Source organism: Rhineura floridana, chromosome 1, assembly GCF_030035675.1.
Source record: "Rhineura floridana isolate rRhiFlo1 chromosome 1, rRhiFlo1.hap2, whole genome shotgun sequence".
In the NCBI taxonomy this organism is placed as follows: Eukaryota; Metazoa; Chordata; class Lepidosauria; order Squamata; family Rhineuridae; genus Rhineura; species Rhineura floridana.
In genome coordinates this window covers 89,547,515-89,562,212 of record NC_084480.1, presented here as the reverse complement: position 1 = coordinate 89,562,212, position 14,698 = coordinate 89,547,515, and the positions used below count along the sequence as shown (strand labels likewise).

At 39.1% G+C, this 14,698-nt stretch overlaps 1 protein-coding gene across 15 annotated transcripts in view; it reads right to left on the bottom strand.

Annotated features, from left to right (window-relative positions):
• The window catches only part of SEMA4D (semaphorin 4D), a 169,654-nt gene that overhangs the window by 42,742 nt on the left and 112,214 nt on the right, over positions 1 to 14,698 (bottom strand). For all 15 annotated transcript variants that reach the window (XM_061626030.1, XM_061626060.1, XM_061626068.1 and 12 more), the window contains 5 exons: positions 8,927 to 9,072; positions 8,157 to 8,219; positions 3,860 to 3,958; positions 1,450 to 1,543; positions 653 to 766 (listed from right to left, as the gene is read on the bottom strand). In XM_061626030.1, coding sequence (XP_061482014.1) covers positions 653 to 766; positions 1,450 to 1,543; positions 3,860 to 3,958; positions 8,157 to 8,219; positions 8,927 to 9,072 — 516 coding nt within the window. The remainder of the gene's footprint in view (positions 1 to 652; positions 767 to 1,449; positions 1,544 to 3,859; positions 3,959 to 8,156; positions 8,220 to 8,926; positions 9,073 to 14,698) is intronic.

Genomic DNA, 14,698 nt, shown 5'->3' with positions numbered 1-14,698 from the left:
GAAACCACATCTTCCCCCCACCAAAGGTGGAGTGTTCGCAGGGTGTGACATGACATAACTGTCTTCACAAAAATAAATTCACTGAGATTGGGCTCCAAAGTCACTTTTGAATGGACAATTCTGCTCTGCAGTTCCTTGTTTTTGGTGCATGCATCTATACAGTTGCAAAAACAGCACTGCTCAGATGAAATAATCCTTGAAGGAATCCTGTGAGCTATTACAACATGGCAGTGACTTACAGGAAAGGGCTGTAAGTCATAAGATCATTAAGTTTATATTGCATTGCCATATTTCCCCTCCTCACCTGTTTTGACACCTCAAAAGTCTCCTGATAATGCAAAATCAAACAAAATGCTAAGGATAAAGCAAATCGGCACACTGTTTGCAAGCTGCCTTAATGGATTTCATGAATGGAACAAATGCTGTTTGGAGTTTTCATATCTCAAGATGTGTACAGTCTCCAACACTGACAGAAGACTGAAAAAGCTGTGTGTTTCTGGAGGAATGGAAGTAGAAAGAGACACCTTTTCTTTTGAAAACAGAAAAACTGTTCAGGGGATACTATTTCAGAAGTGAGATTACAAGACTGTACATTTTAGGCACATTCCAACAAACGTTTATTTTTGGGGGGCTTTCCCCCTCCAACCCTTACCATTAAGCCAAGGAATTGCATATTCTGTCCTTAAAGGGTTTTGCAGCGAGTTCCTAGAAATAATTGGCTCACTTCCCAAGAAGTTGTAAGACGTTCCAGAGTAAAGATCCCCATCTTTACAACAAAAGATTGAATGGATTAAAATACGTAGAAATTTAGCAGTTTTCTTTAAACATCATAGACGCCTCCCATGCCCTCCCACTCTTCCTCCTGCTTGACAGCTATTGGGTAAAGATGCCCATCTCTTATATCGCTACACTGCTACCTTCCCAGTTGCCAAGCTTCCACACACCTTTCTCCATCTCTGTATTCAACAATTCATTTCTTAAGTCAGTTATCTGTTCAGTGCAGTCCCTAATTAACTATCAGTAACATTTCATTTGAAAATTATTCCCTTGGATAGACACATTCTATAATATTTAATGTTAATCCAAAGGATGTTAGTTTAAATGGCTAATAACTAATTTTGCTATTTAATTCCTGTGAAAGGAGTAAGAAGCAGAAGATATGATGGCTGACGTCCAAAAGATCACGTGGTCCTAATGACAAACTTGGGGGGAGGAACTTTTAACAAAATTCTAGGGTAAATAGTATGTACTAGAAACTGCTTGCAAAACTCTTATGAGCAGTTGCCAAACTGCATTTTGAACTTAAAGGAGCTCAAAGGTCAGTTTGTGAGCTCATGGGAACACCTCCAAAAAAGACAGCTCTGGTATTAGTGCTGAGTTTTGTGTGCATGTCTTTGGATTGTGGCCATTTTTATAACAAGATGCAGAAATAGCAGCATTTGTACTTACCAACCATAACTGATGTATAACTTTGTGCAGGATCAAATGGACATCTTCCTTTACCATCATCATTTCTACCCATAAGTTTAAATGATGTCAGGTTCTACAAAACAAATTAAACTCTATTCTTTATTTTTCATCTGAAAGGTAAACAACCACAATCCAGCATACAGCTAATGAATCCGTCAAGCCAAATGATTTCTGTAGGATTAGAGATACATTAATGATAAACTCATGCAACCATTTCAGCTCATTTTTTATATCATGGTAAAGTCAACCTGGTAGAATAATTGTAACTGCTTCAACATGTTTCCAGATTTTAACATTATATTCAGGTCCACTAGTTTGAACAACAGATGGTTGAAATTCAGTCTGAATATACTTTGAAGCAATTTATGTGGCTAGTTCACTACACAATGATTTCAACACATGAAAAATGAGCTGAAATGGTTGTGAGAATCAGTCCTTTTGTTAGGCCTAAGAAGAATGCATTTTTTTAAAAAAGAAAGATGCAAAATATAGTGCCTGTGATCCAGGAAAAAAACCTTTAAAGTCTATGGACAGTTCCAATGAGAGGAATTAATGGTGCACTTAATTCTTCTTCCAAAATGAATCAAATACAAAATTGCTGAACTTTGGCTGGACTATAAATAACATTTCTAAATGAAATCATACCACTTTATCTGTTCCATGCCATTGCTATACTAATGACTGAATAAAATCATGAAACACAAAGTACTAAAGGATATGATTTGGTGACTTATGAAAAGTGTGTGCGTCTATAATTTTAAAACGGCAAACACTTTGTGTTATAATCTGCATTTCTTCCACCATGTGTACAGGCACATGTGCAAGGCAACTGTCTCCAAAAACATATGTGGTGATAACATGATACTGAAAAGCAGCCATGGGATTGTGGGGAATAACACTCTTAGGAAACAAATGAGGACTTCTGTGTGTGAGCTTGATGTGGAAACCCACAAAGAGAAGGAAAAAGGAGGGAAGAGAAAGACTGGAATAGGAGAACAACAACAAAGTTTAGATAGCCAAACTGAAAAAGGGAGATTCAGAAAGAAAAGACAGACTCTAGGAAAAGAATCAAGAGGTCAAACAAGTGGCAGAAATAAAGCACATTGTGTCATGAAAAGTGTCTGCATTTGGACGATTTTATTTTGGCTGATTAAGCTGAGACATGTGTGAGCCTCTTGCCTGCGCATCCAGCCATCTTTGCGCCTCGTTCTCAGGTGTGCAGCACTGAAACCAGGAGTCATGAGTTAGCCTAATTCTTTTAGGGAAATTGTAACTTTTAAGTGTTGCAAGCTGCCCTGAGTGATGCATTTGCACTAGAAGCACAGCAAATAACAGCACAAACACATCAATAAAAATAAAACAAACAAACAAACAACGGTTTCAGGATTTGTACAAATTGGGAAACTATGGCTACCAGCTTTGGAACAAGTCAGAACATTAAATCCACTTCAAATATGGTTTAGTATTGTTCCAAAGCTGGTAGCCATAGTTTCCTTGCTTCAACAGAATGGGAAAATATGGTGATTAGAGACTTCCTGACTTAACCACAAAGGGGAAAGTGAAAGGACTGCACGTGCAGGAAAAACACTTGTGCTGAGAAACAACTGTCTGAACTGGGCCAGTTGAGTTAGGTGGATATAACTATGAAGAATGTTGAACACCAGAAGAGTCTCCAGGAAAACGGAAATGAGAAAAACCTGATGTCTTAGCAGCAGCTGTGAGCAGAATAACCCTCTCTTACAGGAGAGAGCCAGTATACTACCCAAAACATTAAAGAGCTCTTTCTCATGGTAGATAAGCCTAAAATTAACACTGTTACATTGCATTAATGTAACAAGAAAGCTATTAATATATAAATAAGGTAGTCAGCTGTGGCAAGGGCATGGCAAAGAAAGGACAAATTCCAGCAATGTTGTAGAAATGATGACAGAGAGACTTACAGATAAGGGAGACAAGAAGGGTCACAGTCTCAGATCAAAAATCCTGTTCTTGGGAGCAAAGTAAGATCCAAGTAAAAGGAGAACGATGACAAGAGTCAAGAGACATAGAAGGTAGACAGAGGTGTTTTTTTAAAAACACAAAACACATAGAAGGTAGACAGGTGTTTTTTTAAAACACAAAGAGAGACACAAAAGGGTGTAAGCCACACAGGATGTTTATACTATTTGAAAAATTACATACATTCCTGTTAGGAGAAGTATACTATCAAAATGGGATGGAAGCCTTTACAAGACACCATTCACTGGGAAGTGACGGCTGAGCCTCACAAGATAATTATTACAAGGGACAGAAATACATGCGGTAAATATGCTTTGCACCCTTTCATTGCACTGCTCCACAGAGGTGCTTTCACAGTTACCCCCAAAAGAAAATGCATCCCCACACTTACCAAATGATCACAGACGGGCTGAAATGCATTAGTTCCACATACATACAGCAAAGTATCATCCAGCTGTTGTAAGACACGGACATAGTTAAGGCACTCTGTCTGCAAAAGAGAAAAAAATGGGAGGGAAATACAGAGATTTTCATAATGTGCAATCGGTATGTTTGCTTTTAAAGAAAGTCTATTAACTTAGTTGTATGGCTTCAGTCCTATGCACACATATGGAAGTAAGCTCACTCCCCCGTGTTTTTTAACCATATTTTATGTATTTTTATCCATTTTAATGTTTTTGTAATTTTATTGTGTATGATTTTATTGTGAGTCACCCTAATGGCCCTATTGTAGGATAGAAGGGCTAGACAGAAATATTTTAAATAACTAACTAAATAAATAAAATCAGTAGAGCTGGTTTCCATATAAAAACTTTCAAATTAGGCTGCTAAGTTGCCTTATCCATCCAATCAAAAAATTCAAATACTGAATTTAAAAAGTAGCAGCAGTGATAACAGACTGGACCATATGTCCCCATGTTGTCCACCTTCATTATTTGTAGACACAAAATTAGGTCTGCTTTCACACTACACTTTATTCCATTATTCTGATGATTTCTTACCTGGTAATTTGTGCATTATATTTGATCTTTCACGCAATGTACAAGCTAGGTCCGGAATTCTAGTGGAATGTAGTGCAAGTTTAGCACTAATTTCCGTGATAAATGATACCAGAAATAATCCATTATTGGGCTGTGTCAGGATGCAGGATTGGGACCCTGGCACTTCAGACGAGGAGTTCATTTTCCCAGAGTTGTGTGAAGAGGGGGAGGGAGGCCTTGAAACTTCAGCAGACACAGATACAGACTCTGCTCAGGAATTTCCCACGCTCACCCCCCTTCCCAAGCCAGAGCTGTTAGAACAAGAAGGAGGGGGACTTCAACTCCCTCATCAGCCAGAGAAAAGCCCGCCTGATGTGCATGACGTTCACCCCCCTCTTTCTCCAATACCAGAGGTAGAATCTTCAGAAGGGGAGGGGGCAGAACTTCCCCCTTCACCGCGAACCCGGAGAAAACAAAAACGAGCAAAGGGGAGAGAGAGGTGGGGCGGGGAAGAGAGCACCCTGAGGCGGAGTGAGAGAATTCGCGCCAGAAAGCCCCCTTTATAAGGAAAGGGGGGGCTGGGATTCCTTGTTCTGTCAACTCTCTTGCATGTCGCTGGACACGTGTATTTTGTTCCTTCATGAGAAGGCGCAGCCTCTGTTTGGATATTACTCTAATAAAGACTGAACTGCTTTCACAACCTGGTCTGGTTTCTGAGTCCAGTCCCGGACACGACAGGCTGGGAACCTGAAAGAACACGGGAGTTTTTTTGCTAGCTGCAGCTGCTCACGTGACAGTCATCCCAGCATGCAGTACATTCCTGCCTTTTAGTCGCATGGGGGGGTGTTGCCTGACAAAAATTGCACTGGTATTCCAGCATCGGCACAGATAGCAGAATTTCCTACACATACCCTGTGTCTATACAACTAAAATAATTTAAAAAGTCAGATCCTAAAAGGAGAGGGCTTGCATGGCGATGGGACGATATCTTAGACCTCCTACATAGTGGGGAACAGTGTGCATGTGCATTATGACTGAGAGACAAAACAAGCCACGTGAAAAACTATTGGCTGCCTGTATGTTTCCGAGCTCGATTCAAGGTGCTGGTTTTGACCTATAAAGCCTTACACGGCTTGGGACCACGATACCTGATGGAACGCCTCTCCCGATACGAACCCACCTGTACACTACATTCAAGATCAAAGGCCCTCCTCCGGGTGCCTACTCCAAGGGAAGCTCGGAGGGTGGCAACAAGGGAGAGGGCCTTCTCAGTGGTGGCCCCCAAATTATGGAATGATGTTGGTGACGAGGAGCGCCTGGCGCCAACACTGTTATCTCTTCAGCGCCAGGTCAAGACTTTCCTCTTCTCCCAGGCATTTTAGCATGTGTTTTTAAATTGTTTTTATATTGTTTTGAATTTTAAAATTGTGTTTTAAATTGTTTTTAAAATATGTTTTTAAATTGTGTATTTGTTTTAATGTTTTTGATTGCTGTAAACCGCCCAGAGAGCTTCGGCTATGGGGCAGTATACAAGTGCAATAAATAAATAAATAAATAAATAAACAAATAAATAAACAAATAAATAAACAAATAAATACAGTAGAGCGAAATGTCGGCATATCTGCTGAAAAAACTGCTGTTTCTTAAAGCAACAGGTACTGCAGTGTGAAAGGTATTTCAGAAATCAGGGCGGAAGCACTTTCATTTTAATCCGTTAAACTAACACAATCAGCCCCATATGTGAAAGCAGCCTAGTTCTCATACATTGTTGATAGTCAGCATCATTAGCAGACACTGTAGTTAATAATAAAGATGATGATGTATGTTTATTAGTTTTTTTCCTAAAAAGGTGAAGTCAAAAATGGCTTACAAAAATCTAAATACTGGATGGTTTGTGCACTTATTTATTTATTAAATTTCTATCTCACCCTTCCTCCAAAAGGAGCTCAGGGTAGCAAACACCAAAGTGGTAAAACAGGTAAAACACTGGATTATATCCAACATTAGTCATACTCAAAGTAAATCCATTAAAATACATGACCTTAAGGAGCTTAAATCAATGGGTTCTGTTTCAATCAAAATAAATTTCGGTGAATTGATGGAGTATGTTGGATATCATTCACTGTTAATTCCAAGGTGAGCCAAAAGTCTCATTAACTCATGGTTCAAAAAGCTATCGTGTTGACAGGATTTCCTCATCATCTTTAAAGAGCCCCCAGAAGATCAACTAATGAAAAATTATCAAAGTAGCAGTTAAATCTAGCAACAGTGCTTCGGCTGTTACCTGCAGGAGAGTGATGATGGCAAATAGCAATAATAGTTAATCTTGGGTGGGCCACTGATGTCTTAATTCAACACCATTAGTACCATATTATCTCAGGCTGCTGCCCTTTGTTTCCTCCTCTGTATAATACTGATATGTTTTATTGTTTTACTGTTTTTACATTTTATAATGCTGGTCATTGACCGTAATAAATGATTGATTGATTGAAATCTAGCAACATTTGTAGCTTCTGGCTATATATTCATAGCTCTCAAACAATATTTGAGAGTTTGCTTCTTTTATCATGTATTTTAATCTGAATATATTTGGAATGAAACCAGAAAATCAGCCGTATTTGAAATGTGAGTATTCTCATCTCCTCTTGTTTTGAGACTGTTTATACTGGCAATCCTCTTTCGTGATGAAGCACTGCCTCGCAGCAAGGATTTGACGTACAGATGAAAACACCCTAAGAGAAAGTTAAGCCTTGCTAGGTGTCAAGAAAGCCCCCAGTCAAATAATAAACCCCATATTTGTGCTGTGAACCAGAGGATGAAGTTAACAGTCAAAGAGGATAATTTAATTCCAGTACAGCAAAAAGGCCATGTTCAAATGGTCATATCTAGGCTTAATAAGCAGAGATATGAACAAGTCTTATGGCTGTGCTTGCAGCCACTTTGCTCTTCCCTTTTCATGGGTGAGTGAGCAACCCAGGAAATAATCTTTTAACTAGAGTTCCCTGTTTCATCTTGACCAAGAAACTGTGGTTAACAGCTTCAGAACAAGCCAGAATATTAACTTCATATCATGGGTTAATATAATGGCTTGTTCTGAAGCTGTTAGCCGTAGTTCTCAAGTTTTGACAAAATGGAAAACTACAGTTAATGGAATACTTTCTGGTTTGTTTGCTGGCTTGCACAAAGGGACTGCACGCCTGGCCAACAGGCTTGCTCATATCTTGGCTTATTAAGTTATGAATGTTTGAACACGGCGAAGATCTCACTCAAAACGCTGCTTGCTTTTCTCTAAAGCAATAGCAACATGGTAAAAAGCTAATTAAGTTTATTCTTCAATCATCCATATTCCCAAATGTGCTGCAGCACAAAGCCTAGCCTGAAGATAACAGGCAGCAGCTTGTTTGGGGAGGGGCTGGCTCTTTTTCACACAGGTACTGCTAACATTTGAGGGGGGGGAAATAAGCCGGTTTACTAATAGTTTCTAGCAGTGCTACTATATGGAAAATAACCAGTGTATTTTTTTTTATCACACACACACACCCATTCATTATAAAACGACTTAAAAGAACTAACACAGCAAAAGAGAAAAATTAACTCTGCTGCAGGTTTTATTAAAGGGGCATGGAAAATTAATTACTTCTTCAAGGCTACTAGAAAAACTTTCTTGAAAGTCATGTTGATAAGAGATGAATGACAAAATCTTTTCACCTGTTTGGATTTGCCCTTTTCTGCACATTTGGTTTTTTTGTCTTCCGTGACCTTCCAAAACACCTGGAGGAAAACACAACTAGGGTTAGAACAAATCAGAAGTCCTTCTCAGCACTACCACTAAGAGCAATTAATATTAGGGCGGGAAAGAAGACAGGGTTCCAAAGGCATCACAGGGCAAATGCAAGGTAACATACAAGACATAATAGATGTCTAAACATCTGCCCTCTTGGGAGAGGACTTTTCCAAACACTCCTGCAATACTGGAGTGGGTATGCCGTCAGCTTATGCATGAGATAATAGTAAACCACTTCAAATTATTTTTCACCCCTATATTGAATTGAATTTGATTTATGCAGGAACTAAAAAACAAATGGACACCACTCCCTTTCCATCCTCAGAGCATTCCCCAAATCTAGCAGACAATATAGGCAACAGGAAAACAATAATATAAAAGGCTGCTGTGTATTAAAGCCTACGTAGCTGCACAACAGCTAACAAGTTTTATCTAGTAAACACAGCTCTCCACTTTAAGCTTGAAAGCAATAAGGAGATGGCATCTTTATAGTCTTCATATACACAGGCAAAAGGTACCATGCCACTATAATACTACCAGTCTTATACTTCCTATTCTGATGTCTCCGCAGCCATTCATATTAGATATACTTCTAAACATAGTTAATGGGAAATCAGTCATACTACTCCAAGTTAGCATGCTTAGGACTGCACTATTGGTCATGAATATCAAGTATATATAACTGCATACTTACCTCTTGCCTTTTTTCAGAAATATTCAATGCATTTAGTGCAAAGATCACTTCTCTAGCTCCTACGTATAAAACATCCTTGTCTTCACTTAGCAACAAGGTTGAGTAGTTAAATGTTTCTGGCTCTTGAAAATATACTAGATGAACTTCTGTTAAAATGCAATAATTTCAAACAAAAATTAATTCAAAATGTAGTAATTTCAAGGCAAACTTTAATTCAAATTGACTGAATGATTGTCTCATTTTGCAACACAGTCTAGGCAATTTATTTTGAGATCATTACGTAAAGCAGTGCAGCCTACTAACATGGAGAGCTCTAGAGGCGAAAATATTCAGAAAGCTTACGCACATGTAAAACCATTGGCGTAAAGCTCAACCTTGTATAGACAACCATTTTGGTTCTTCCTGAAAGGGAAATTCTAAAAAAAAGGGGTACCAATGTAGCTGAATGATATAGAGCACAGGTGGGGAACCTTTGACCCTTCAGATGTTGCTGAACTACAATTCCAATCATCCCTGGCTATGCTTGCTGGGCTGATGGAAATTATAGTCCAGCAACATCTGGAGGGCCAAAGGTTCCCCACCCCTCATATACAGCAACCATAGAAAGGCAATACCATTATTAGGACCAACCTAAACCTCAAATTTAAGCTAGCTTTCAAGTTCTCCAGATCTGGAAGTTGATTTTAAAAAGGGGGGGACAGAGAAAGCTGGCCATGATGCTGTCACCCCAAAGCATGCAGTCTCAAGATGCAGCACAGATGGAGCTATGCAGACATTAGATTAGCCACACTAGCTATCAGAAGGATTTCAGGATGTATTCTGAGTTACTGGAAAGCTAAAAATGGTTGCTTTTTCATTTTTTGAAAATGTAACACTGAGTAGTCAGAAGTGACCAGCACAGTGGATCAGGGCTGCAACACGACTCTCTGGACAGCAGTGTTGCTGCTACTTACCAGGGAGGGCAGCGGTGAGGGGAGGGCTGTGTAGGACACTGGCAGGAGCACAGTACTGGCTTAGCCTGTGTGGTTGCAAAGCCCTGACCAATCTACCTCCTTGCCTTGTAGAAGATACATGGTAAGTGGAATGAAAGAGGAGGGGGGAGTAAATGAGCAGTAGAATGCTGGATGATTGGCTGAGTGTTTGGATGGCTGAGAGTATAAATGGAAGGATGACAGTTGAATCTGGGTGGACGTGAATGGGTTGTTTTGGTGGAGTTTGGAGATGGGTGTGAGTTGGTGTATGTCAGGAGAGTGTGGAGAAAGAGGGAGGTGGAGTTCGGATTAGTAATAAGTCAAATATCACAGTAATAGATGAAACCATAAGCTTGTAGATCATTATCAAAGTTATCTTGTTATTAATGTTATTTAATAAATACTATTTTGGTTTACCGAAGGCCTGATCCTTGGCTGGGGTTTCACAGACCAGAAGGGAGGGTAAGGTAATAACCAAGGCTGAAGGGAAACAGTAACAAATGGTGGCAGCGGTGAAGAGGAGAAGATAACATTATAAGTATCCAGAGCAACCCCTAGTTATGAGTTATCTGCATTGATACAAGGGGGTTGGGAACAGCATAGGCACGCAGTCACGAATGTAACTGGATAGAGAGACTCAGGCAAGGTCTCTGGGAACATTGGTTGTAGAACATGACTGGTGGTGCTGCCTAGCAGGGGGATCTATTGAGATCTGTGCTAGAGTGGAGAGAGAAACCATAAAAAAGGACAGTCCGGACTGGTGGAGTCCCTGGTGGTGCCTAGTGAAAGGCAGTAGCCACGAGCAGGTAGGAACCTGACAGGGAGAGCCAGGGAAGGGCGTCACACCCTGCCCCCACACCATCCCAGGAAGTAGCAGTGATGCTGCTGTCAGGAGGTGGGGGCAGGCAGCAACACCCCATCATGCTGGCTGCTTCTGCTTGTAGGTAACTAGCAGAGACCAGAAATAAAAGGAAGCATAGTAGTCTTTTATATTAGCAAATCTGAAGATTAATTTTAAATTGTGTACTAGGTCAATTTTGTTGTACTTTAATTTAATTTTTGTAATTTTAATTACGTTTAGATAGCACAACAATTTTTAAATAAATCTTTGGGGCTTTTATTAGGGAGAAAAATAGAGAAGTGATCCATTTTTAGTTGGCCTATAACCAAATCTTCCCCCTTTATTTGACCTTTTAATTCATTTTATTTCACTTTTCTTTCATTGTTTTTTACACACACCCTTTTAAATGCTCAGCCTTAATCTTTCCATATTTCTTTATGTTTTTCAACAGTAACATTCACTCTAAAAAGAATTTAGAAGGAATAGGGGAGGAAAGGCTGGTAATTAACAGTGAGTTGTTCTTCAAGGTCTCTTCATTAAATACTCAGGAGTAGCCAATGGCGTAAATGAAATGGCAACAAAAAGGGTTGTTGTATTATACATTGTCAGACTTCCAACTCTCACTAAAAAGTTCTGGATAGGACTTCTACTCCCATTATTTCACTGTATCACTGTGCCAAATTTTATAGATATCAGTACAACACTATCTTGTTGTCTCACTCCATCCCTACAAATATAACCATGGATGAAAATTAGGAAAACCACAACTTGCACAAAACACAGCAACTGCATTTCAGAAATTTTAAACTGGCAAGGATTTCTCAATAAAAGACTTATTTCATGATTCTTTCTTCACCGCTCAAACAACAGGGCTAAGCAGCAATTCACACACTATGATTTAGGACAGCTGGAGACCTTTGTGTTCCTGAGGGTGGTAGAATGAGAGCTGTGAAGGTCACAAGCCAAGAGAATATTCAAATATGGGAGCAAGGCCACAGAGGGCTGTCAAGGTATATGGAAGAGGTCAGTGCTGGACACAGGATAAGGAAGGAGTTCAGTGAAGGGATTTAAGGAGGGGCCTCATACAATGTGAACAGTGAGATAGGGTGGCAGAGTTCCAGACAGAGGTGAAGGCTGTTGTGTGAAAACAGGGCTATGAGGAGAAAAGATACAGGAGTCAAGGCAGAAAATGGCTACAGCATGAGTCAGAGTTTTTGCCTTGAAGAGGAAGGGCTGTATTTTAACAATGTTGCATAGGGAGAAAAAACATGAAGCAAAGAATACAGGAAGTAGAAGAGAAGGAGGAATCAAAGGCAAAGCTAAGACTTTGTTAACAGAGTAGATGGTGACGATGGATACAGAGAGCATAAAAGGAGAGGAAGGCAAGATAGGAAGTTCAGCACTGGACATATTGAGTGACACAGCAATGGAGTTCACTGCAGAACTGTACCATTTGGAGATAGCATTGAGGGGAAGTTCTAGGGTAGAGCTGGGGGTCATGAGCACCTGGATAGGGCTGACAGCAGTGGGATTTGATGAGGTCACCCAGGGGAAGTGTACAGAAATGGAACAGAAAACGTTAACAGATCCCTGAGTGATCCTAACAGAAAGGAATAAAGCTCAGGATTTCTTATTGTGGTAACACAGAATGAGTAGTAAGGTAGTGAGAGAAACCGCTCAGGACAACCCAACAGAAACATTTAGTTCATAAGCCTTTTGTTTTTTTTGAAAACCAGAGGATTTAGTGGCTTAATATAGTTCATTAGATGGTAACAGACTTTGACTGGGGAGGGGCCACAGCTCAATGGTAGAGGATCTGCTTTGCATGCACTAGGCCCCAAGTTTAATCCCCCAAGTTTAATCCCCCAACATCTCCAGGTAGGACTAGTAATGTCCTCTGCATAAAACCCTGGACAGCCACTGCCAGTCAGTGTGGACAATACTGAGCTGACCTGGTATACGGTAGCTTCCTATGACTTTCCATTCTATTTCTTGTCTTCCTTGAGAAATGCAATGCCTTGAATAGTCTATACAATTCTGCAAAACTCACTTTTTTTTAGATATGCAGTTAGGAAATAGGTAATTAATAAAATGAAGAAGGTTCCATCCATCTTTCAATAGAAGGACACATTCAAGTAAGATGACACAAAAAAGTAAGTTAAGGAAAGAGGAAACTAATTTTGAGAAACTATTAGAAAAGAACAAAACTGAGTGGTTTTTTAAAATGTATCAAATATCGATAAAGAAATCTTGTAAAAAGGAAATTTAATTATAAGTGAAAGAGCAACAAAGACACAGGCCCTATCTGAACTGTACATTTAAAATAGTATCATACTACTTTGAACAGTTACGGCTTCCCCCAAAGATGCCTGGAAAACTGTAGTTTGTGAAGAGTGCTCAGAGTTGTTAGGAGACCCCTATTCCCCCCACAGAGCTACAATTCCCAGAGCTTCCTGAGAAGAGGGATCGATTGTTAAACAGCTCTAGAAATTGTAACTCTGTGAGAACAAACTACAACTCTCAGGATGCTTTGGAGGAAGCCATGACTGTTTAAAGTGACATGATACTGCTTTAAATGTTTAGTGCAGATGAGGCCATATAGAAGAAATGCCAATTGAAGTATGGGAGTTTTCATGTATGAAAGGATCAGATTTGTTGTCTGCAACCAAGTACAAGGAGAACTGCACAAAAAAGGGCAGTTCAATGGCACTAGACCCTCTGGGAGAATAAAATTATTAGTAATGTGGGAATAGTAAATGCTGGATTTGTCATGTAGTGGAAGTGCAGGAAGGCAAAAACCTATTGGCAAATGGATACTTCCACCATTATGGAAAGAACAGACCTCTTATTATGCCTTTTGAATTATACACTAAGCAATGTAAATATCAAAACTTATCAAATATAGATATTATATATAATGAATCTTTAAGAAAACTGTTTGCTAAGACTTCAAAGCGGAGTCAGTCTCCCCCAAAGCAAGAGCTAATTAGGAAAACCTGGGACGAACTAGGTAGGAGTCATTAAGTTGACCAGCATGTTAGTTCCATCTAAAACAAGATCAGGAAACAAATAAATGGAATCAACAGTTCAATATATTACATAGAACTGGGTAAGCCAGATGTAGGGATCGACCGTATACTGCTATAGAAAGTTTAAAGAGAAGTTTGGCACAATCAGTTGAAAATCAATTAAAAGAACATGTTATAAAAAGATTATCTAAAATATATTATTTAGCAGCTTACAACATGGTTCATTGGTTCATTTAAGGAACCAATATTATTTTTAAAGTGTAAAATATTTATGAAATGCTAAATTATTTGTGGAACATTAGCATTTAAGATATTTCTGAAATTGTTTAAAGAGTTTTATAATAAGTTTAAAGGTATTTTGTATATTAACATTAGTATTGTTTTAACTGATTGTGTGTAAGCCACTCTGGGAGGTGTGGGATTCAAATACTATAAATAGTATTTTTATGTAATAATACTTATATATACTGTTGTGATAAACTGATTCTATGTTAATAATTTTAAAATTGTTTTACATATGAAATTATTTTAATTGCTTCCCATGAGGCATCCCGACGCAATTTGCAATAACATAAAGTGCTATTGTATGCTGTTATATTGGAAATTGATTTGGGATGCTATTCATAAAGAAAACAAATAATAAAATAAACAATATCTTTACTGTTTCCCCTTAACTGATCAACTGAATTGATGTCTATACCTTATTCCTGGGCACCACAATGCCCTCAGATATCCTGTTGGCACTCGCCAAGGCCGTCTGCTACTTCCAATTTTAGTTTTTATTCTAAACTAATTTTCTTTGGTTTTTACTTTGGTTGGTTGGTGGGGTTGCTTTGTTATTTTGGGGGGGTATGTTACACAGAGCTTGGAAAAGTTACTTTTTTGAACTACAGCTCCCATCAGCCTAATCCAGTGGCCATGTTGCCTAGGG